This window comes from Notolepis coatsorum (genome assembly GCF_963971535.1).
Source record: "Notolepis coatsorum genome assembly, chromosome: 12".
Taxonomy (NCBI): Eukaryota; Metazoa; Chordata; class Actinopteri; order Aulopiformes; family Paralepididae; genus Notolepis; species Notolepis coatsorum.
This window is the reverse complement of record NC_140176.1, coordinates 42,037,925-42,063,903: the sequence shown is the minus strand read 5'-3', so window position 1 is coordinate 42,063,903 and position 25,979 is coordinate 42,037,925. Positions and strand designations below refer to the sequence as shown.

Sequence of the window (25,979 nt, the reverse complement as noted above, 5' to 3'; positions counted from 1 at the left end):
AACACTGTTGTGCAAGTCCTGATATGACTTGACATGCCGCCGTCATTCATGTGAAGAAAACATGTAGTACCTCGACAAAATTGTGTTTCATTTTAGGTGAATAATTCTAGAAGGCCTATTGTTTTCCATATGTATAGATAATTTGTCATAATGTAATTTTTAGAACACGTGCAGTGCACCCCACCTTGAAGACGGAACAGCGGACATCAGGGGAGCTGGTGTCAGCGGCCAGTTCCAGCATCAGCTTCTTCAGGAAGTCCGTGATGATGGTCACAGGAAGGAGGTCCCAGAACTTGGCCAGGATCTTACACACACCCAGGGTAGCAGTGGAGCGCACCATGGGGCTGCAGTCCTCCAGGAGGCCCTGAGAATACACACACACACACACACACACACACACACACACAGAGACACAAACACACACACACAAGATAAACTCAAGAGCCGTCTCTTTTTAATCGATTATTTACCTAATTGGTCAATAGGCTCCTAGTCGTCTTGGGTGTTTTTTTGTTAGATGTTTTAAAGGTAGAATCTGTAATGCCGCCAAACAGTGACCGCTAGGCAAAAGAGCCCCACTTGGTATTACACTTAATTACTATTAAACTTGTTTACTTTTTCTGTTTTGGTCTGATGTGCGGGTTGGGAGTTTAGTAACTTACTATACTGTGAATTTCACAGTATCCTGAGCTCTCTTGGCAGAGTCTGAGGTGTGGCCAGCAGTAGCAACCCCTCCCCCCATCCCTACGCAACTCCAACCCACACATCAGACCAAAACAAAAACATTTAAACAAAGCGCAACACCAAAAGGGGCTCCTTTGCCTAGAGGTCGCCGTTTGACGATGTTACATATTCTACCTTTAATGATTTTCATGTTGTCTGAGGGTTATTTTTGGAAAATTATTCACACATCTCTGGCGTGATTAAAAAATATTCAGACATGAATTGGTCTTTGATTAACACTATGTGCAAGGTGGCCATTTTACAGAATAAAAAAAGTTTTATATCACGAAGAAATATCGGGTCCTGATTGGGTTGGGTTTCCCAATCTGGCAAAGAAAAGTGGCGGCGCTCACCATCAGCGTGTCCAGTTGTTTCTGAATGGTCTCGTCGATCTTCTCACAGCCGTTGCCGGGGTCATGGATGGGGAAGGCATCGGTGAAGAGGAAGGTGGCGTTGGCTCGCACTTCAGAGTTGGCAGCCTGGGGGAACCGTGCAGAGAAAGAGACTCAGAGATTTCCGGCACAATTCTCCTTGCCTCCGCCCCCTATTGCGACTCAGCACCCTCTTATTCAGAAATCCAGGGGGAAGCCATGCAAAGGATTTTGTACAGAAATTACCCTATTGTGTGTGTGAATGTAATAAGATAATTAACATGGTAGTACGCATAGAGCTCTCCAGAGGATGGGCTTGTAGAGTGTGTGTGAATGTAATAAGAGAATTAACGTGGTAGAGCTCTCCAGAAGATGGGCTTGTAGAGTGTGTGTGAATGTAATAAGATAATTAACATGGTAGAGCTCTCCAGAGGATAGGCTTTTAGAGTGTGTGTGAATGTAATAAGATAATTAACATGGTAGAGCTCTCCAGAGGATAGGCTTGTAGAGTGTGTGTGAATGTAATAAGAGAAATAATGTGGTAGAGCTCTCCAGAGGATAGGCTTGTAGAGTGTGTGAATGTAATAAGAGAATTAACGTGGTAGTACGCGTAGAGCTCTCCAGAGGATAGGCTTGTAGAGTGTGTGTGAATGTAATAAGAGAATTAACGTGGTAGTACGCGTAGAGCTCTCCAGAGGATAGGCTTGTAGAGTGTGTACAGCATCTTGTCCACCCCTCCGAATTTCTTCCTCTTGTGCAAGTAGCTGACAATCTAGGTAGAGCGGAGAGAGATGATCGATTAGAACTCACCTACAGGCACACAATGACTAACACAGGGAATATTACTAACGCCAAGCAGCATTAGAACAGCCGAAGGGCCGTGGATTATCCGATTAAGGCTGCGTTTGTCAATTGGGTGACAGTCTGGAGTCTACCATTCGGATTTTGCCGTGGACGGGTGAATTTCTATAGAGCAGGATGGCGTGCTGCATGAAGTCCTGGATGCAGGTGGTCTCGATTTCGTCCAGGAAGACTCCGGAAGCCTTGTTCCATGCTCTGTAGTAGATCTCCGCTATATTTTTCGTCATGGTGCTGAAGAGAACCACAACAGAAGCATTCAGTCTTCAAGAGCTGAAGGGAGTAAGTAGGTAAACCTTTCTTTCAAGAACTCCTTTCAATACAATTAAACAACAAACTCATCATGGGATCAAAGTAAATACGTAACACATACTTAACACATACACAATAAAAATCCTAACTGCCTATAACAGGTTAACAGGGTTCCCACATACATTGCAAAATGAAATTCAAGGACTTTCAAGTCCTTTTCCAAACACTTTTTTTTTTTTTTTTTTTTAAGGATACAATTCACTTTTAAATGCTGTTTTATATAAGAAATAATCTGATCCAATATGTATGGTTTAAAACCAATTTCTGACAATTAGTTACACTTTAAATAAAAAAAAATTATGTTTCTTGATTCAGAACAATTTGATCATGGATGAACAAAACTTTTTAAAAGTGGCCATTTTAGTTTTCGTTTTTGAGGACTGCATACTTTTTTTGCCAACCAAAATACTATACTTTATACTTATAACATGCATAAACCTAGTCTCTCTTGAAAGATAACATTCTGAAGTTTCAGATACAATAGAGAAAGATCACTTTTAGTGACTTGAGTTTACTTGAGTTGAACTTGAACTTGTGTGCTCACGTTTTTCTGTAGTAGTTGCAAAATCCAAAAAAAGTATATTTCCCCAAAAATTGGTATGGCTGAAAAAACACCATGGGTCCATAGCCTGAAGTCTCATGTAGTACATGTCCACATTTCATTCAAATCTGTTCAGAAATGAGTGATTAGGAGCGATTTTGGTAAACTGTGAAAAAAAAAGGCTCTGCATGTTTCAGTTTTCTCATAGACTTCAATGCATTCAGAGTTTTTTCTCTTCCTGTTTTCACTCGTGACTTTTCACCTAGATCCCTGATTCGCAGATCCCCACGTGGGGTATCATTGGAAAGCCACACTCATTGGCTACAACCTTGTCCAAATGATTGACGGAGCTAGAGCCCCGGGAGTCGGGGTGGTAATCTGACTCTGGTGCACGCCTCACATATCGGCATGTAACTCGAGAACCGATGAACGGATTTTGACGCCTGAAACGGCAATCGACAGGCAACAAAGAGGGCTTTAATTCTATATATATTGTATTAAGTAAAATGCCGCTAGAGGCCAGCAAAGTGGCACGTCGCGAATCGTCCTCAAAAGGGCCCACATGTGGGCCGTTGCATGTTAAGCACCTTGTTAACAAATTGGCTGTTTTCAAGGAATTCCAGGCCTTGACTTTTCTTTCCAGAAAATCAAGCACTTTAAGCACTTCAAGGACCTTGTGCGAACCCTGGGTTAAGAATGTGTGTTGAGTAGAAAGCCATCCGGCTGCAAGCTAGCCTAGTTTAGCACAAATTAATGGAAGCGGATACCAATCAGCTAGCCTAGCTGTTGGCCAAAAACACCTCTCCTGGAGTTTTAAGCTAGGCTAGCTGATCTGTTTCCGCTTCCATTACTGCAACATTACTATCACCGACATCTAAGAAGGGAGATCCCCCCTTGAATGGCCCTTCTAAGGTTTCTCTCCTCCACATTGCCTGTGGTGCATTTTTTCCTATTGCTAGATTTTAGTGAGTTTTTCCTTACCTTCTCGTCTGGGAGTGTTGCATTTATTTTGCATTTATTTAAAAAATGTTGGACTTCATGGTGTTCTTGACTTATTGTGATGTTTCTTCTTGACTTGTTTAAAGAAGACGTGTCCGGCCCATGGGGACATTAACGTGTGTTGTCGGGCCTTACAAATACATTCGATTCGATTTGATTTGATTAATTTGTGCTAAGCTAGGCTAGCTTGCAGCCGGATAGCTTTCTACTGAACAAACAGAGATGAAATTGGTATCCATCTTCTTGTCTCGACAGTAAGCGCATTTCCCATAACGTTGGCGCGTTCCCTCATCGAGTGTCGTCAAGCGGTAAGGATAGGGAGAGGTGGAAACATCTGACCAGGGTGAGTATCCCAGCTGGTTCTTGATGGTGCCATGTATCATGGGGATGAAGCGGACGTCCCAGCTGAAGAGAAACACCATGAAACGCCTTCCCTGTCAAAGGAAACAGTTTTAAATCAGGCTGATGGCTCACCTTTAGGCACTTCTATATATTGTAAACAACGACGACACATGTAGCGACAGTGTTTCCCCTAGGATTTTTTTCAGGGGGGGGTGGTAGGCCCCCAAAATTACTAGTGTTTTCGCAGGGCGCGCGTGTCACGGATACGTGGTGTCAACAGTGTCGTCATAGACGCGCGTAGTATGGCGGTTGTTAGTATCGGTGCATTTCTCTACACTGAGCTGAAATGAAACGATTGCACATAAATTAGGTAAATAAATATTAACAAGGTGATTGATTGAATGAAAGTGTTATTAACAGATTGCAGAATGGGTACAATACAGTACGGCTGAATACACACAACAATTGTTAAGGGGATGCAGACCAGAGAAAGTATTTCGTCTCGTTTACATCAGGGTCCCCCATTTTCAATTCATAATGAATTGTAAGTAAGGGTGCAATTAGCACCGTGCAATCCATTCTTTGTGGATCTAGCCCTGAGACTTGTTACACGCGATGCTAGTCAGTCTGAGTTGTCTCGGAATGGATTTGGTAGCTTTTTTCTGCGTCTCCGTAGACCGTGCCGCACCACCATTTTAATGTCTTAGTGAAGATTGATATATGAAAACCAATTTATGTATAATTTAGCTAGCTCGCCAACGTTACTGTGATTAAAGCAAACTTTAATAAAAAAATATATATAAAAAAAGAAATATACGTATATATATATAAACTTTTTTTTTATATAGATTTCTTTTTTATTATAATTTTGTCTGGAGGGGCGAGGCGTCCCGTTGGTGGGGCGGGCCGCCCCGCCAAGGTAGGGGAAACACTAAGCGATGCACATTTTGGCGACAGAGGAGACAGTAGAGTGTAATAGTTTAGCAGCTTCAGACTTAAACTCTTACTTCTGTACCCAAAATGTGTAACGCTTTGTGGTAATGTTCACCAAAAGGAATTCTATAATGAAAAGACGTCACAATTACGATTAGGGGTCAACCGATGTATATAATTTTTGCCAATATATTAGCAGAAAAGATGGGCCTGGCTATATTGAAAGGCATCGCTTGAAATCTACAATTATCTGACTTATATATTGACCACCTTAATTCACCATTAAAATCGGTATGGGCTGAAATAAATCATTATTGGTCGATCACTAATTGTAAATGACAGAACAGTACACAACAAACACCAACAAAGAGATGTCCCATTTCACTGACGTCGTCGTTTTTGATGTGTTTGGCACTGATGAAGCACTGGAGCAGCAGGTCGATCATCTCCTTGCTGTCCTCTGGTGTGAACTCCAGACCCAGCAGCACCTCCCGCAGGCCCCACATCCTCTGGATCTCAGCCCCCTGGAAACATACACAACACACAGCCTCTGGATCTCAGCTAGGGCTGGGCGATATGGAAAAAAATCATATCGCGATAACGATATGATAATTTTATTTTATTTCTCGATATCGATAATTATCGAATTGTTCTAAGTATAAAAAAATTTTAAATTTTTTTTTTTTTTTTTTTTTAACAACAGATGTATGTTTATTTTGCAGCAATTCTTTGTCATTGCCGCCATCTTTAGTGTTACATCCCCTCACACTCCAGTTCTCAGGCTGCAGCTGGTTTAAAAGCTAAAGTAAACCGGCTTCTCTGCTGGCTGTGGCTCCAGAGGAGTTGAACAGTTCTGGCTCTGCTAGTTTATTTTCGATCTTTTGGCGCTTTTTTGGTGGACAAACCACCGCACATGTGCACTGTGACTCGTGACTGGAGTCTAGTTCTGCTAGCACACATAGCCTACTGTGTACAGATGGTTTCAAAATGTATTTTAAATTAGAAAGCAAACAAAATAAATGGACAAGAGAAAAAGAAATCTGAATTTGGTCAGTATTGTCATTTGGACAAGCAAAGCCATTACTTTAAGTTGCAGGCAAGAAAGACAAGTCTGTCCACTGTCTCTGGTTTTAAAACTGCCCTGTTGCAGGTAAAAAAATAAAAATAAAAAATTTATTTCGATATTCGATATCGATTATTAAAATATATCGCGATATTTATCGTTATCGTTATATCGCCCAGCCCTAATCTCAGCCCCCTGGAAACATACACAACACACAGCCTCTGGATCTTAGCCTCCTGACAACATACACAACACACAGCCTCTGGATCTCAGCCTCCTGACAACATACACAACACACAGCCTCTGGATCTCAGACCCCTGGAAACATACACAACACACAGCCTCTGGATCTCAGCCTCCTGACAACATACACAACACACAGCCTCTGGATCTCAGCCCCCTGGAAACATACACAACACACAGCCTCTGGATCTCAGCCCCCTGGAAACATACACAACACACAGCCTCTGGATCTTAGCCCCCTGGAAACATACACAACACACAGCCTCTGGATCTCAGCCCCCTGGAAACATACACAACACACAGCCTCTGGATCTTAGCCCCCTGGAAACATACACAACACACAGCCTCTGGATCTCAGCCCCCTGGAAACATACACAACACACAGCCTCTGGATCTCAGCCCCCTGGAAACATACACAACACACAGCCTCTGGATCTTAGCCCCCTGGAAACATACAAAACAACACAGCCTCTGTATCTCAGCCTCCTGACAACATAAACAACACACAGCCTCTGTATCTCTGTTGCATATTCCATCTAAGGCTTCCAGAATATGATGTGCATGTAGAATTATTATATACATGTCAAAGTAGTAAGCACACAAAGTTGTTTAAATTGGTCATACTGTATACTAGCTTGTGGAATGAACTCCAACAGTCTTTAAATCTTGAGATCCTCCCCTCTGTTGCACAGTTTAAAACCTTGATCTCCAACCATTGTCAATCAAGTTGTACTGTACATGTTTTGATTGATTTGTTATCCATGTTAGCCTCGTCTTGTTATGATTTTATATGCTTTTTTCTTTTTTGCTCATTCCTGTATGTACACTTGACATGACTGTAAATGAGGGACACCTCGGTTGCCTTTTCGATTTTAAACAAATGTTTGAAATTGAAATTGAAGCGACTGGGTGGCGCAGTGGGCAAGGCGCTCGCCACCAACGCAGGATATACTGGTATCGAGCCCAGCTCTCGCCGCTGCTTCCGGCTTGGCCGGCCGTCGTACTAACACAATTGGCAGTGTTAGAGGGTGGGAAAGCCGGTGGGTAGGTCCTGGTCGTTGTAAACAGCGACTCCTACAGTTCGGTCGGGGCGCCTGCTCAGCGAGGAAAGGATCTAAGGGGGGTAGTGTGATCCTTCCACACGTTACACCCTCTCAGTGAGAGTCCGCGCTGCCAGGTGAAAAGAAGCGGTTGATTGGCTACACATGTGTCGGAGGAAGCATGTGATAGCCTCCACTCTCCCAGACCGACTGTAGGGGGTAGGTGTGCAGCGACCAGGAAGGGGATTGGGAATTGGCATAACGACTAACATTGGGATGGGAGAAAAACGGAGGAAAAAGGAGGGGGAAAAAGATCCAATAAAAAAATGAAAAATTTGAAATTGAAATACTGACCGGGTTCTTGAGCATGAAGGACTTCTGCAGGGAGACGAGGAACGCGGTCTGACCGAACCTGTCCCTCTCCAGCAGACCTTTCTTCCACCAGGTCTCACACAGTCTGTAGACGGCCTGCTGCAGAGGCGCCTGGGAGAGGGGTAGCGAGGCCAGGACGTCTGGGAGGAGAGAGACAAGCAGGAGGGAGAGAGACAAGCAGGAGGGAGAGACAGACAAGAAGGAGGGAGAGACAAGCAGGAGGAAGAGAGACAAGCAGGAGGAAGAGAGACAAGCAGGAGGGAGCGAGATAAGCAGGAGGGAGCGAGACAAGCAGGAGGGAGAGAGACAAGCAGGAGGGAGCGAGACAAGCAGGAGGAAGAGAGACAAGCAGGAGGAAGAGAGACAAGCAGGAGGAAGAGAGACAAGCAGGAGGGAGCGAGACAAGCAGGAGGGAGCGAGACAAGCAGGAGGGAGCGAGACAAGCAGGAGGGAGCGAGACAAGCAGGAGGGAGAGAGACAAGCAGGAGGGAGAGAGACAAGCAGGAGGAAGAGAGACAAGCAGGAGGGAGAGAGACAAGCAGGAGGAAGAGAGACAAGAGGTCATTGCCAGAGGCACCACACAGCAATCCTTTGTTACCCTCCAGGAAGCTCTTATTAAACTTAAGTGGTTCTTAATGCTAGTAAAACTAAATGTATGCTGTTTTCTAGAGCCAGAAACATTGAATTATGATGGTTTACACACATCTACCATAAGTGGTTCTAGCATTGAGAGAGTCACTGAATATTAATATCTTGGTGTATGGCTCGATGAGAGATTTACATTCAAATTCCATGTGGGCAACCTCGCCTCCGAGTTGCGACAGAAAATTGGCTTCTGTACAGAAACAGAGCCAGCTTTCCTTTGATTAGTAGGAAGAGAGTTGTCAAAGCAGATTATAGGCATGCTGCAGCATCAACCGTTCTGCATGTACACTCGACATGACATTAAATGTGAATGAGGGAAACCTCAGTTGCCTTTCGAGTTTAAAAAAAAGTTTGAAATTAAATGAAATACTGACTTTGAGTACTAAACTTTCAGGTATCGCTCTGCTACCGTGTACTAATCCAATTATCCATAACTGAAGTGTATAGAGATTATTAGTTCATATGGAAAAAATGATTGAGTATAACCCATTTTCAACTTTTCAAAATTCTACTCTGAATTCTTGCATGTTACAAAAGTCTCATCAGATTTCAGTACTGGGTAAATTCAACAATACCCTATTATAGCATGGCACCCATAGATATAAAACATGTTATATATCTATGGTGGCATTGGCATAGCATCTGATACACTTTCTGTTATGACCAATAACCCATATTTACCTACAGTATATGATGTGATATGATTTTTAAAAACATCCTACTGTCATTTTATACTGATAAGACGTGAAAATGCTGTGAAGTAGGAAATAATCTCTTTATTTCTGTTTCTGCTATTATATCACTGCTGCTACATCTGCCCCGCTTGCTCATCAGACTGATGCCAATACATTAAAAAAGAAAACACCATCATCAGCCAATAAAGATACTGGTATTAGGCTTGCCGCGGTATTCGGTGATACCGGTGTTACTCTGTGTTCAGGCTCCACCGAGTACCTTACTTGCCCACCTCCCACTGGTGTATGCTTTTCTTTATAGAAATAAAAAACAATTTGGTTCATTTTTGCATATCGGTGCCCACATTCAAATAAACAAAAAAAAAAACTCTTAATTTGTCAAATACTAAGCGTGTTATCAATACTTAGTCAGACAACATTATAAACTGAACATGTCTGTGTGGACAGCAGATCTATTTTATAGGTTGCAGTACAGAGTAGCTTAAGTTTCAGTTTCATTTTGAGTATATTTAACTTCACGTGAAGGAGAGAAAGGAGGCTCTAGAGACGACACAACGGGTTATTTCAGATTAAATCCCGCAACAGCTTGAGTGGAGAGGAGCTGAGGACCAGTCCAGACCAGCAACAGTATGTTTGTGTCATGCTGTAAATAAGGCTGCAGCTACATTGATCAGTCAATGAACAGATAGAAAATTGGCGGAAGGTGTTACTGTATTTTAAAATTAGAACATAACATCAACTCTGTCTGTCCAACAAATGGATAATAGTAATTGAAAATTTATTAAAAACAGACATAGATGGACAGACACCGTGGATCAATGTAGTCGCATAACGTAAACGATCAAAGTAAGCACAGATATTGAGCGTAATTTTGTAAATGTCCGGTGTCACCGGTAATACCGGTGTTGTTATGAGTTTATTAGTCATAGGATATTTCACATCACCATGGCAACCCTAGCTGGTATTATATGTACACAGTATCTGCACAATTTTGCTCATCGGACCTATCCGGAAAAAGAATATCACTATATCACAGCCAATTTATATCAGAATCTGGTCTGCAAAGTTTTGCTCATGGGATCGATGAAGAAAACCATGAAGCACCCACCATGAAGCATGTGGGCGCATCTCAAGAGATCGTTGTACTTGTCGCCGTCCTGTATGACGTCTAATGACGCCGTGGCAACCAGTGTCACCGCTCCTGTAACCGACATGGTGTGTTTCTGGAGGAGAAGTAAGAACACAACCGTCACATGCACACAAATCATTATATCACAGGCAGAAAGTGTGTTGATGGTGGTGGTGGTTATGGTGATGCATAGTAGTATAGACATATTAGCATAGTAGGTAGTAATATAGGCACGGTAGATTCCTTTACTAGTATGCACTCTGCTACTAAGGAAGTGGTTCTAGCATTGAGAGTCACTGAATATAAATAGCTTGGTGTGTGGCTTGATGATAAATTTACATTTAAATTCCATGTGGACAACCTTGCCTCCAAGTTGCAACAGAAAATTGGCTTCCTATACAGAAAAAATTCCTTTGATTAGTAGGAAGAGAGTTGTCAAAGCAGTTTTCTTATCAGTCTTGGACTATGGTGATGCAATTTATAGGCATGCTGTGGCCTCAACCATTAAATTCCTGGACTCTGTCCATCATTCTGCCCTCAGATTCATCACTAATGATGACAGATACGACACTCATCACTGTGTCCTTTATGAGAAGGTTGGTTGGTCCTCTCTGATGGAGAGACGCAACAAACACTGGTATTTGTAAATTTGTACGGCTCTTATTGGTAAGCTATCTCCTTATACTACATCATTATTGGAATGGAATTTTAGAACCAACCCGTTCTAGTTACTGGCTGGTCCATAACACATTGAGTGCCACGGACGCGTTTTGTCGTTAGTTCATGCCGACCTTTGAGTGCCCCCGACGCTATACAGTATAGCGTTTGTTTGTAGTTTTTTTTTACAGTACCCAACACTGATCAATAAGCGTGATCGATATTTGGAATGGCGATCAGGAATTGGAATAATCTTTTTGGATAACATCTGATCTCAGGTAAGGAATTTATTTTACCAGTCTTAGGATAATCAGAGCTATATATAAGCATTTGCCCTATGCGTGTGTGTGTGTGTGTGTGTGTGTGGCTGTGATCGCTGATGAGGAAATGAGAGAATCGATTTTTCAGGACGCCTCTATAGCGTGCATAAGTACACATATACTATCGATAATCTAGCGTTTATTTGAAAACGATTCATAAATAGGCCGAAAAATGACAACGTGTTTGTGTATGCCAGAATATTCCAGTAAATGCCGTTTATCACGGAATCTATATTTTCCTTGAAAACGAAGACTTTTCAAAATGCTATAAAACGGAAATGAACCGATTAAAAAACAATCCGTTTCGACAATGTTGACTGCAAACAAGTCATTGATAAACGACAGGCAGATTAGACACATAGCCATAATTTAAGACAGAGATTATGCGTTCACAATAGGGGTGCACCGATATATCGGTCGGGTATCGGCCGATAAGTGCCTTGTTGACTCTGTTAATAAAGTTTTCAATTAGACAAATGTATAGAAAAGCTTTTATTATAACATTCGTTGCAGTAAAATCATTATGCCTCGTTTGGTCATCCTGCGGAGCGCTGGTAATCTACTCGTGGGCCGCGCGGAGCTAACGTCATAGGCAGCGGGTGAGCTGGACATTAGGGTAGGCTATAGATGGGATGGGACTCGCATGGAGCGTGCAAAATGTTCCCTTTCTTTTTTGCTTGCACGCAAACGGTGCTGTCCAGGTTCTGATGTCATACAATACACACACCCAAGTCTACTAGGCTACTACAGCGAGCCCCACTCATTTCATATAGTGCAAATTAATTGTTTGCAACGTTTCGCGCATCAATGATCTTCTCTGCTTTAAGTTTGTCTGTGAGATCACTTTCAATTTGAAGAGGACTCAGAGTTGACCGTCTCTCCTGGTCCTGGCGCATATTGTTGTTCTTCTTAGCCAGTTTCGGATGCGCCTCATTGGGAAAGACCGGTCACAAGTTGCGGTGCCGACGGCAATATCTCATCATGCTTTGAAAAACAATGTAGATAGTAGCTCTAAAAAGTTTTCCACGGTTTGATTAACTCTGACTCAGTGACTCAGGTCCTCATCATGCCCTCGGCCTCAGGTGATCCGTGTTATGCCCAGCCGGCATGTAATTTGGAATGGAGTTCCAGGTCTTGGCAGCTCACGGAGAGGGCCTGATTTGCTAAATGTACTTGTCCTTAATGGAAATTAGCGTTAGGATTCGAATAGACGCCACCCGGTACAACAGTTCTGAACCCGAACGCGGAACTGCAAGTTTGTTTTTCTAAAAGACTACACGCGAAACCTGGAGGTGAAAAATCGGAAAGTGGGGGTGGGGTGGGGCTAGAGTAGACCATGGAGGGTTTTTGAAGACCAGGACTGGCATCGGTTAGTTTGATGATGCGGCGTGATTGGTTACTGCCTGCAGTCTGGAATGTTAAAAACGGGCCACCACCACCTACTGCCATTGGACACCTTGGTTGGCCGACCCTTGCGTATTGTCACCACCGGGCTGCAGCAGCCCTATACACACACAATATCGTAGCCTAGGCTTCCTATAATAATGCGCAGACTGGGTCGGCATTGCCTCCCCTGGCCCTTATATACGCGCCGCCTATGGCCTAACGTTGTTGTTGTTGTTGTTGTTTGTTGTTGTTGTTGTTGAGCTCTCGTCAAAATCAATGGCGGACTTCCTGGAAGTAAAATAAGAATAAGCGCTTGCCGATTGGTGGTAAGAACAGCAGGAGGTGGGTGCTAGCGGTGTGACGTAATTGGCAGAATCGACTGTCAATCAAAATGGTTTCTGTTGCAAACTCAGATTATGGAGATATTACCGGAGAACATGGAGCTTTGTTTTGAGAGAGATTACAGTGAGTGCTGTCTCTTAAACTCTTAAAACTCATACACTTTTTAGTCTTTTTAGTCAAGTTAGTCCTGTTGAAGATGAAAGCCAGTGGGTATTGTATGGACTCAGACTTCAGCAATAATCATGAGCATTATAAAAATATATAAAAAAACACACATGGCATGATGGAATACCATAAACATATTTCTTGATGTTTCCTTTTTTAAGTAAGTAAAGAGGCCTATGTTGATATCGGTGAGCACAATTTGTAAACACAAAAAGAGAGACGTGTAGCCTATTTATTTATTTAATATTTTATTTATTAATTTTATTATTATTATTTTATTTGTTTGCCATGCCTAAAATAATAGTCAAGCATAGGGGCCCGGCTAACACATTTTCATAAACAATAATATAATTTTTTGTTATATGGTTATAATAAAAGCTTTTCTATACATTTGTCTGATTGATTGATTGAAAACTTTATTAACAGATTGCAGAATGGGTACAATACAGTACAGCTCAATACAACAACAGTGCTAAGACTGGAGGATGAAGACCAGAAAAAGACTTTCGGCTTTTTTACATAAGGGTCCTCCATTTTCAATTCAATAAAACATTTAGAGACATACAAATATACAGTAGTTTCAAAAAATAAATATATATATATATATATATATATATATATTATTTTTTTTTTTGCCACAAATATCGGTATCGGCCGATTGTGTTAGTTGAACAATCGGTATCGGCCGCAAATTTTCATATCGGTGCATCCCTAGTTCACAATGCTATCATTGAAGTGGGTGGTGGCATTTAACCATGGTAAACCATGTTAATGGCCGGCACTGAAAGTGTTAAGGTCCCCAGAGTTTGCTCGGAACAAGGTAAATCTGCATTTTGCTATGATGCCCCCTAGCTAATGGAATGAACTCAAACAGTCCTTAAAGCTTGAGATTCTCCCATCTGTTGCAGAATGTAAAAACCTTGATCTCCAACCTTTGTCAATCAAGTTGTACGTGGTTTACTTGATTTGTTATCCTTACTTTTGCCTCACCTTGTCGTCTTATTGTTATGATTTTATCTGCAATTCTTTTGCTTATTTCTGAGGGAAACCTCAGTTGCCTTTCGAGTTTAAACAAAGGTTTGAAATTAAATGTATTTTCATTGCCTATATTACTACCTACTATGCTAATATGTCTATAATACTATGCACTCAAGACTGTAGCACTCAAGTTCAACACCGTTTGACGAACAATGTTACTTACCCTTAGTTGCCAGAGTTGTAACATTCCTGCTGACTTGTTATACAGAACTTGTAAGTTAGCTAAATTACTAAATGTAAATGACAAAATCTTGTGGTGGCGATTTGCATTCAGCAATGTGTGATTCATGGGATGGGGATAATGGGATAGCAGTGCACATTACAAAAATAAAGAGTGGCCATCACACACACACACATTTCCATTTACTTTCTGCCTTTTTGCTGTCTGTTTAAGTTCTGTTTCCATGGTCACACTCGTCACAATATTGCATTAGCTTGTGTAGCTGTATGGGGATATTGGTGATTACGCTGATGACACTCAGCTCTACATCAGCACCTCACCCTCCACTCCTCTCCCCCCACAGCACCTTGTCAACTGCCTCCTTGACATCAAGGCCTGGATGTCATCCAATTTCCTGAAGCTAAATAGCAAGAAGACAGAGCTCATGGTTGTGGCCAAGCAGTCACTGCTCCGGAAGGTTGGAGATCTCCTCCTAGAAGTGGATGGCTGTTTAATCCACCCTCTCTCAGAAGTCTGCAACCTGAGTGTCATACTGGACTCCACCATCTCCTTTCATTCCCATATAAAATCAATAACTCAATCCCCGACTCTGTAGCAGAGACTCTTATTAGACTACGCAAACTCTGTTCTCGTAAGGCTACCCAGCAATGCCCTGAACAGGCTACAATATGTTAAAAATTCTGCTGCTAGGGTTCTCACCTGCACCAAGTCCTGGCACCACATCACCCCCACCCTCATCCACCTCCACTGGCTTCCAGTCAAGTACTGCATCAATTTCAAGATTCTCCTCATCACCTACAAATCCCTTCACTCCCTTGCCCCCCGGTACCTAGCTGACCTCCTCCATCCCTACATCAAATTAATGGATATAGCTATGGTCCTCTGACTCCGGTCTCCTCTCCATCCCCACCACCAACCTGTGGACTGTTGGTCCCAGAGCCTTCTCTGTTGCCGCACCCACCCTCTGGAACTCCCTCCCTCCAAACATCCGTAGTGCTACATCCCTGCACTCTTTCAAATCCTAACTCAATACCCACCTCTTCACCAAATTTGTAAATGACTGCCTGATTTCCCCTTTTCTTTTTGTTATGTTGTTCCCCCGATCCCCTTCCCCTAGATGCCCCCTCCTGTTAAGCGCATCTTGACATATTTCCCTATCCAAGACCTTAACTGGGATATGACTACATTTCTGGAATACTGTGTGCATGTAAAGAGTCAAGGTTAACTTTTAGTACTTTTTTGTAAAATGTGTCAAAGTGGGTTATATAGTGTATGAGCTGTTAACACATGTAAAATAACATACATGTAAAGCATGTTACTGTAAGTCTCTTCCTGAACTGAAACAGGAACTAGTCCATAATGGCAGCAATTCAGTTTGTTTATTACTGTCTCATAAAGAATAGTTACAGTGCAGAGACTTGTGTGAAGTATAATTTAAACAGAAGATAAAGATCCCTATGTGCACAGATATAGTCAGGGACATTACCACTAGCCCTGGAGACCGGCAGGTTTAATGCCACCCCAGAGGAGGACAGACATTACCACTAGCCCTGGAGACCGGCAGGTTTAATGCCACCCCAGAGGAGGACAGACATTACCACTAGCCCTGGAGGCCGGCAGGTTTAATGCCACCCCAGAGGAGGACAGACATTGTTTGAGAATGAGGTTCACTTTTTCTCTTACAGACCTTTTTACGAGGATGTAAGGGAAGTACTTTTGAGTAAGATTCCCCCCATTTATGTTGATGTTCTTGAGCTGGATGAATATGAACACCTCGAGTTGTGCTTCAGGAAGGGAACGTTTTTTTGTAGGAGATTTTATTTGACAAGCTCGGAAGAGAAGACAGAATACTTTGTTTAACTCATTGAGTGCCACGCTCTTTTCCCATCTTTACTCAATGGCGCCAGCGTTATTGACAATTTTAGCAATGTTTGCAGACCCATCGTGTGTTCTGTATTATAGCTATGGAGACAATAGTATGGCTCATTTGACAGGCATTGTTCATAGTCCATCACTGACTAACCAGTTCATTTCTACATACTGTAGTTTGTGCACCATTACATGCTAAACATCGCCCCTTTCCAAAATAATCCAGTATTTTTTCATAGATCACGAGATATGACACGTTATATGCAATATGCCCAAATCGTTCGAGCTGCCTGCCTGAAACCCCAAATAAAAAAAGGTATATACCATGTACATATGCGTCTTCACAAAATCATCAAGGGGGGGGGGGGGGGGTTTAACTAGAAACTGCGATCGTTACAAAAAGCATGTTTTACGTCCGGTAAAATACGACACTGATCGGTACAGAAGCATGTTTTACGTTAAAAAAAATACCAGCGGGTTCCTTAAGATAGACCTTACCTCAGTCAGAAAGTACTCCAAAATTAATAAATGCCAGGCGATCGCAATTACTCATGTATATTGGGCATGGCTACCATACAGGAAATAATAGCTCTGAGGCACCAAATCTTCCACCGATTGCTATGTTGTGATCCACTCCTAGGCGGTAAATCAGCACTGGAAGACAAGTGATATCCCCAGTTCAAAAGGTAGGCGATACTGCCACCTGGCGATATTCGATCGTCATTGCAATTCCAATGTAGGCAGATGTGCCAAGGAGACCTAGGGAGCTCCGGCTGAGTGTTTAGAACGGGGATCAAAGGATATAAAAACAAGATATTAAATTTTTGGCACTCAAGTGTTGGCGGCGAGACACGAGATATTACATTTTTGGCGCAGAAAGAGTAAAGACAGAGCTGTAACCTGTATTAATGTAATCCGTATTTAGGTACTGAAATGGAATGTGTAATGGAATAATGGAACACTGCAATAGTATTTTTGTGGGCACTTTGTGTGCATGACACGATAATGTAATCACTCAATCAACCATATCAACCAATATGGCCACAGCTATATTGTGGATCCCTAAACATTGGTTTGACTCACCAGGTCTGGGGACACCTCCACCTCCATGCCGTCCTCCTCCCTGTCCTCCTCTCCCAGGCCTGGGGGGAACTCCAGGAGGACATGATCCAGGAGAGAGGCCAGGCGGCTCCACAGGGCCTCTCTCTGGTCTCTAGACAGCTCCTGCACCACCTCGTCCACATCGTAGGGGTCCGTCTTGTCCTTCTGCTCACATCAAGACACAAGCGTTGCGTAAACGGCTTGAGAAACTTACCGCAAAGTTGTTGAAATGGTCCAACTTCTCATTATGTGAGCGGAGAGCCTGATATCTTGATTTGAATGCAAAATGTGTTGTTTTCACTCCAAGTCGCATTCGATTCATCACTGCAGCACCCAGTAAACAGACAACACATTGAGATGTTGAGAAATTGGACCATTTCAACATCTTCATGGGAAGTGGATTTTATGTTTATGTTAATTTGCCCGGCTGTGATATGAAACAAAGAGTAACTGTTACCAGCAAGTGGCACGGCATGGATTAGATTATTCAAATCTATAAAACTAAGTTTGGCATCCAACCAGCGTGCAACAGTAACAGTAAAGTGCAATAGTAATAGTTACAATGTACAGGTGATTAAACTGGGTATAAGATATATAAATTAGTACTACTAGTACTGAGTAATAGTGCTAATCAGGTACAGACTTGTAGTATTAATAAGTACAGTGATAGGGGTAAAGACAATATGGTAGTAAGTCATACTGGCCAGCAGCGTAACTGGTAAGAGTAGGCTAAGGGATGTACAGATATAGATATAGTATCTACAGATATGTAAACAAAAAAAATAGTACACATACTACACCGTTACACAATGTATTTTGCTGGACACTGGACAGTAAGCGTTTCATCGTCAGTTAAATTAACGTCCATCTCTAGTGTGTTGGCTCGCTGGCTGGGGGAGCAGTTAGTTACTTACATGAAGTTGTATTAAACGGAGGAATTCCTCCACGTTCTCTTTGCAGACCGCGTCTAAAAACGCCTCTCGCTTCGACATGTTGTGGTTCGTCCAGCTGCCGTGGAGGAGACAGGGCGAGTCCTCTGCTGGTGCTCTGGAGCAAAACAAACAGTCCGTTTCTCCCCTGGATTTAGCTACGTTAACGTAGCGTACGTTGACGCTTCGCGTCATTTTGCACAATATAGAACGTTAATAATGTAAAACTACTAACTTACCGTCTTAATTTTGAGTTTACGAGGCAGAAGTCGGATGACAGCCAGGGAGCAAACCGGTAACAGCAAACCCGCGCAAAGTTTGACCAGCATTACGTCACATGACTACTTCTTCTTCTCCTTGTTGATGTTTTTACGGCAGTCTTGGTGCATTACCGCCACCCTCCGTGTATGCACGGAGCACTTGTGATTGAATTGATTGATTGAAACAGATTGCAGAATGGGTACAAATACAATACAGTACGCCTCAATACACACAATTGTTAAGGGGATGCAGACCCGAGAAAGACTTTCGTCTTGTTTACATCAGGGTCCCCCCATACTCAATCATATCCCACAAACGACTCATATCCACGTGCACTCATTGTACTATCTTGTATTTTGTACTTTTTATATTGTATCTATAGTATATATCGGACTGTGAAGCTCTGTATCCCCCCCCTGTACCCCCCCCCCCCCCCATGCTGCTTTGATACCTGAATTTCCCCAAGGGGATTAATAAAGGATCATCTGATTGATTGATTGATTGATTGATTGATTGATTGATTGATTGATTAATTGAAAAACCTTATTAACAGATTGCAGAATGGGTACAATACAGTACGGCTCAATACAAAACAACTGCTAAGAGCAGACCAGAAAAATACTTTTGTCTTATTTACATCGGGGTCCCCCGTTTTCAATTCATCATTCATCTTATCTTATCTTATCTTATTTAGAATTTTAATACATGCTTCAATAGAACTGGCACCAGACTCTGGCACCAAGCAGATCATACGCTGGTATTCTGACGTGTTGACCCTTCCTTCTTTTATAGTTTCCTTTATTACACGGTACACCTTGTTCTTCTGCTTGACTTATTGGAATTGCTACCTGTATCTCCTCATTAGTTAAATGATAGCTAATATATCCACAGCTTAATATCCCACAACCAGCTGGACCCCACATCGGCTGATTACTCTTCCTATTTAGACCATGGCTCAGATGTCATGAGGCTGCCAGATCGTAGTTCCTTATTTCCAGTCAGTCCGTATTCTCGTGCCTTGTTCTCTTGTCAGGCCGTGTTCTACTTTGCTTTACCTAACGTTTCTTGTCCTCCTTTTGCTCGCAGTTTGTTCCTGGCTCCACACCCTGTTCCCACGTCTTGGATCCCTGTGTATGCCTGACCATTCTCTTTGATTGTGTATATCCCTGGACAGTATGATAACCCACTCCTGGCTATGACCCCCTCTCTCGTCTGACTACCCTGCACCCGCTCACTCCCTGGACTGCCTAGTGACCGGGTTCCATTACTCTTCTTTTCTAATTAAATACACCCGTAATTTGGGTTTACTCTGATTCCACAACGTCTCTGCATGTTTGTGTCTGCATCTGTGTTCTGGCTTAGTTAAACCTTTACAACGGTAACCTTTCAGATAGCTTTCTGGCTTCAAACAGTATTCAAGGGATCCAATATTCCGCTGAGGAAAGTTTGTTTATTCAATATATTACAAATATACAATAGTTTTCAATTTCTCTCCCAAAATTGCATAGTGTACCTTTAAAGAACTTGAATCAGAACATACAACCATATCTGGTTTGGTCTCTGTAATGCCATCAACAGCACATACATTTCCACTGTGTATATACTCCCAGATTATCTGGTGTGCATTTACATACATACTAGTATTATTCTTAGGGACTACAAATGCAGATCCTGGCTTTCCAGTTTCCTGATCCACTGACCCATCTGTATATATCTGTAGGAAACCAGGATATTTTTGTTCAACATAATTCACAAAACCATTAGTTTCACTAATCAGTTTCACTGTCTTCCCTCCTAAAGATTAGATTAGTAAGTGTATTGTCATTATACAGCACAAGTACAGTACAACGAAAAGAGGTTTGGCATCGAACCAGAGTGCAAATGTACAGTAAAGTGCAATAGTAATATACAATGTACAGGTGATTACCTGGGTATAAAATATATAAATTCGTACTACTGCGTGCTAATCAGATGTGTTGTAGTATTAGTATGCGTATGAGTTGTAGTATTAATATGTACAGTGATACAGGTATAAAGACACTATGGTAGTAAGTAAGTCATACTGGCCAAGAGTAGGGAAGGGATATGTACAGATATAGATATAGTATCTACAGTTGTGTAAAAAGGATTATATGCAGGTATGTACAAAGATGTACTGTATATATATATATATATATATATATATACAGTAAGAATAAATATACTGAAAGATAGTAATCAACCATTGGTGTGTAACAAGGAGCCACTGCAAGTTACTACTGTTGGACTAAATTCTACTCTATATAATCCCATCATCTCTGCTCAGGAATTTCCCAAGCACCAAAAACGTTAGGTTATGACTATAACCAAGTTGTTAATTAGGGGTGACGCTTGGCATCACTCTGCACTATCTCGCGTACGTGCACGCGCACTGAATAAATTCCACAAATGTACCTTTAATACCAGTATTAGTCTGACCACACCCCTCATCAGCTTACCTTCATAAGCAGGTGTGTGGTCACCTGCTCTCCTCCTTCCCAAGCTTTCACCACAAGGTGAGGTCAAGGGCTGCAGCGGCCGTCGGATGCCAAGCGTCACCCCTAATTAACAGAACTTGGTTATAGTCATAACCTAACGTTCTGTTCCATTAGGGGCTCTGCTTGGCATCACTCTGCACAAAGGGAGGCCAAGCGGAGCCACTGGCCGACAAATACACCCCGCTGAAGGCCCCCCACAACCAACAGAACAGGGAGGGCCGAGCCCCCCCGACCCCCCCTAATGGAGGGCACCCTCCCTATTAGAGGTTTACCGAGAGGGCGACGGACCCGACCGCGCGAAGAGGCACTCAAGCAACTCAACGCACAGGGTGAGCAGACCGTGGCTTGACCCCACGACTACACCCACGCACAACCCGCATGCCACCCGGGAATGAACGTAGGGAACAACCTCGTTACTGCCCCCAGAATCACGGGATCAAGGGCAAACCCAACCCCGTGGCAAGGCCGTAGCAGCGGAGCGCGAAGGAAGACCCAGACCCACCAAAAGGACTGGACTCCCTGGAATGGGGGCCCGGAGAAGTCCATGATGCCAGCATCAAGACCCCACCAGGTGGGCACCTAGTGACCCCGCCCCCCACATCGCCAGCGTATTCGGACAAAGGCCCCTCAGCCGAGCGGGCCCTGTCCTCCCCAACAGTACACCGCCTGGCACACAGGCCCTGCAACAGGCAGACAGCATGGTCGTAACACACAAGAGTTAACCAACGGAAGCAGGCAGTGCACCGGGAAAAAAGACCAGGCAACAGGCTGTCAACCCAAGCCTGGAGACTGCGGACGAGACAGGCGCCAGAAAGGACAGCTGAACACAGCCGCCCCGGCGGAAGGGGCGTATGCTGGCGTTGTCGCATAACCAAGCCTCCACAGAGAAGGCTGATACGATCGGCAGACGTCATGAACGTGCAGGGGCACCCTCAACCGGAGAAACCGGGAGTTGACACTGCAGCAACACACCAGAGAACCAACCACCCAGGCATTACCCTATGCAATGGTTGGTCCCATAACCCCTCAGGAAAGAAACCCCAAAACACACCTGCGGCACCGCCGCAGCCCGCGTTCCGGTTCCCAACAGGGCTATCCCGGGCCTACGGGTCAACGAGACATTACCCCGGACCGGGCCCGGTGATACGGGGAGCACAGGGTCCCCCGAGGAGGCAAAAACCACCCCAACAGGCCCCTCTTCGCCAAGCGCAAGAGAAGAGCGTAAAAAATGGAAGACCAGCCCCAGCACCCCACACTTGGTATTCCCAGGAGGTCACCCAACCAAGTACCAACCAAGACCAACCTGCACAGCGGCCGAGATCCGACGAGATCGGGCGCGTACAGGTTGGCACGGCCGCAAGCCATTACGACAGTGCAGAATACAAAGTACCCAACAAGGGTTCCATAACGCTCAACCCTGTGACACCCGGACCGACCTAGCATTTTTCCCCCTGAAAAACGCCCAAGTCCCTTAGGGTACCAGAACAGCAGATCCGCATCCCCGGCGGACAACGGGTGTAACTGATCCGGACCAGCGCGACCAGAACCAGTCCCGTGCCCTAACCACGCCGACCTGCCAACCCCAGGAGAAGGGGCAGATATGCGCGTTGATCCTAAAACATAAAAAGAAGGCGCCACCCAGACGTTTCGGTACGAACCGCGCCCGGCGGCCCACCCCCAGGGCGTGAGACCCTTCCCCATATGTCCAGACCCATTCCGTTATCATCCCCTGACATGAACGGGAACCCATCGACAACCACACAGGGTGTCGGAAGAGGAAAAACCCCCATCCCAATTGCTTCATAAAAACGCTGTTTTACCCCCAAGCAATCAAGGCGCGCCAGTCAGCTAATGTCCAACAGAACATCCTGAGCTAGCACTATGTGTGCGTTTTGACATACCCACATCAACAATAGGTTGTTCAGACCACCTTATTGAATCCCCAAGACGCCCAGGGGAACGACAAGAGGGGCGAGATGCAATCAACTCCATGAATGAATGAATGAAAAACTTTACCCAACAGATTGCAGAAAGGGTACAACCCAGTACGGCAATACACACAATTGGTTAAGGGGGGGCAGACCTGAGAAAGACGTTAGTCTTGTTTCCATCAGGGACCCTCATTTCCAATCCATATAGACACATCCAACTCTTTATAATTGTAGGAGCCATTTCATTTGATTTAATAGTTTTGACTAAATAGCGCCGCCACTGGTCGCCTCGTAAAATGGCACCATGGTTCTCCTATTAATTACGGCACAGCTGTGTGTAAACGCACGCCAGACGAGAAACAGTTTTTCAACCGCTCGCTTGCTACACACACACACAGCGCAGATTGAATGAATGAAAGACTGAAAAGAAAGACTTTGTTTAGAATCATTATGAGTTTATTTGAAACCCTTTTGTTTTGAAACCTCTTTAGTACAAGTCTGGAGCCTGTTTTGTTTCATTTGTTTGCTCCGTTATTGTTTGAAACTTTACGCAACTCCTTCCATAAAACTCAACCGGTTCGAACCCATCGGATGCAACTATCAACAACATCAAACAGTGAGTAACAAGACAGCCCAAGTCAATGTGGTGTGAGCGCGTTGAAGACGTATCCTGGCTTAGATAGGCAAATTGAGCCTACATTCAAGTTGAAAAACTCTCTGATACGGACACAATGAATGGAATTTGATGGATCAAAAGGATCTAATGGATGTGTCACGCTATTGAGAACAATGGAATGTGCAATACAATTGGATAAATGAACGCGAAAGATGCGCATTTAAAATGGTATCAAACGGATCTAATGGTGTGTCACGCTATTGAAAACAATGGACTGTGCAATATGATTGAATAAATGAACGCGAAAGACGCGCATTTAAAATGGTATCAAACGGATCTACTGGATGTGTCACGCTATTGAAAACAATGGACTGTGCAATATGATTGAATAAATGAACGCGAAAGACGCGCATTTCAAAATGGAATTGGAGGATGTGTGATGCTATTAAAGGCAATACAATGTGCGATATCATATGGACATATGGACGCCAAAGACGCGCATTTCAAAATAGAATTGGAGGATCAAAGTATCTAATGGATGTGTGATTCTATTAAAGATCATGCAATGTGCGATATCATGTGGATAAATGAACGCCAAAGACGCGCATTTAAAGTGGATTTGAAGGAATATATGTCGTCATCAAATAAACCTGTGCACCGTTATAAATAGATAAATAGATGCTGCTTAACGATGTCTGGACAAGATAAAGAGGAATTGGGCCATTCTGATGCAGCTGCTGTGATTGTGACTGAAGGTTCTGATGCAGCTGCTGTGATTGTGACTGAAGTTACCACCGTTCACACTTCTGATACAAATGTTAACTTGCCTGTGGTTGAGGGAAAGAGACAAGTGAAACCCACGCAACGGGCACTTGAGGCTAATTATACAAAACAATGTAATCGAAGAAAAGCTAAACTTGGACAACTCACAAGCAAAATAAATGTGTTACAAGCACTTATGGTTGATTACAGAAATGTTGAATTGGTTAAACAAGAATACAATGAATTTAATTCTAAAACAAATGACTTCAAATCACTTCACAAAACAGTACAGCAGCTGTTATCAGAAGAGGAAGCGGCAGAAGAACAAGATCAGTGGTACATGCCGAAGTTCAAAATCATATGTGAATTTCATGATAAGGTTATAGAATGGATAAATAATGCCCCTGCAGCTATGGCACAAAAGCCACCAGAAGTGACACCAGCAGTGACACCAGCACAAAGTGTGAAATCATTTGGCAATAATTCAGTTGGCATGAAATCCACTTCAAGCACCGCAGCATTAAGACAGGTAGAGGCCGAAAGAGCCAATCTAGCCACACGTTCTGCTTATCTCAAACAAAGACAAGCATTTGAATTTCAGGAGGCACAGCTCAAAGCAAGAAAGGAAGCATTTGAATTAGAAGTGGAAATTGCAGCTGCTGATGCCATGTTAAAGGTTCTGGATGTTACTAAACATGTAGACACCAGGCTTGATGTTAACCCCTTAATCCACATCAATCCACTTTATTTTGACTCAATGCGATCCTTACCAGTGGACAGCCAGAAGGTTAATCATGGATTGGATGATGAAGAGGAAGATGATGACTATGAAGAGGATGATGAGGCTGAAGAGAATGATGATGATGATGATGATGGTGATGATGATGATGATGATGATGATGAATTTGAAGGAGCAGCTTCCCATCCACCACTGAGACGAAGGTCTCAACATGCCCCTAGTGGCCAATTACGGCAGCCACAGAAACAAATGGCTCAGCAGCCTACAAGGTCACGAATGCCTGTTGCTCACCAACAACCCCAACAGCCTAACCCAAACTTTGGCTTGCAGGATGGTGCTCAGGTTAATGTTCAACCAGGCGGAGCCATGATGGACATTTTGAGAAAACAAAATGAAATCACAGAAATGTTAATTCAAGAACAGAGGTTCTCACTCTTGCCTTCTAGAGAGATTCCTGTTTTTAAAGGTGATCCATTAAGTTATGTCTCTTTCATTAGTACATTTGAACATTGTATAGAAAGCAAGACAAGTAACAACAGAGATCGACTGCTCTTTCTTGAACAATTTACAGATGGAGAACCAAAGGCAATTGTGAGAAGCTGCCTTCACATGGATTCCCAAAAAGGCTATGTGAAAGCAAAACGGCTGCTACGCAAACATTTTGGAAATGAGGTTTTCATTGCTGCTGCCTATCAGGAACAAATTCTGAATTGGGATGCAATCCGATCGGAAGATGGTAAAGCCTTACACAAATACTCACTCTTCTTGAGAACATGCTGCAATGCTATGAGCAATAATGAAATTCTGCAAGACATGAACAATCCTACACACTTGAAATCTGTCTTGTCAAAACTGCCATTCAAGCACAGAGAGAGGTGGAGGACAGTAGCATATGGTTAC

At 43.3% G+C, this 25,979-nt stretch overlaps 1 protein-coding gene across 1 annotated transcript in view; it reads right to left on the bottom strand.

The window, feature by feature from the left end:
• Window positions 1-18,565, bottom strand: part of ncapg2 (non-SMC condensin II complex, subunit G2) — a 65,991-nt gene extending 47,426 nt beyond the window's left edge. The window contains exons 1-11 of the mRNA XM_084326590.1: window positions 18,494-18,565; window positions 18,240-18,372; window positions 17,308-17,490; window positions 10,246-10,360; window positions 7,780-7,937; window positions 5,469-5,603; window positions 4,144-4,238; window positions 2,030-2,186; window positions 1,774-1,866; window positions 1,077-1,202; window positions 185-364 (exon numbers count right to left, since the gene is read on the bottom strand). Coding sequence (XP_084182716.1) covers window positions 185-364; window positions 1,077-1,202; window positions 1,774-1,866; window positions 2,030-2,186; window positions 4,144-4,238; window positions 5,469-5,603; window positions 7,780-7,937; window positions 10,246-10,360; window positions 17,308-17,490; window positions 18,240-18,317 — 1,320 coding nt within the window. The 5' untranslated portion in view covers window positions 18,318-18,372; window positions 18,494-18,565. The remainder of the gene's footprint in view (window positions 1-184; window positions 365-1,076; window positions 1,203-1,773; window positions 1,867-2,029; window positions 2,187-4,143; window positions 4,239-5,468; window positions 5,604-7,779; window positions 7,938-10,245; window positions 10,361-17,307; window positions 17,491-18,239; window positions 18,373-18,493) is intronic.
• Between the last annotated feature and the right edge of the window lie 7,414 nt (window positions 18,566-25,979).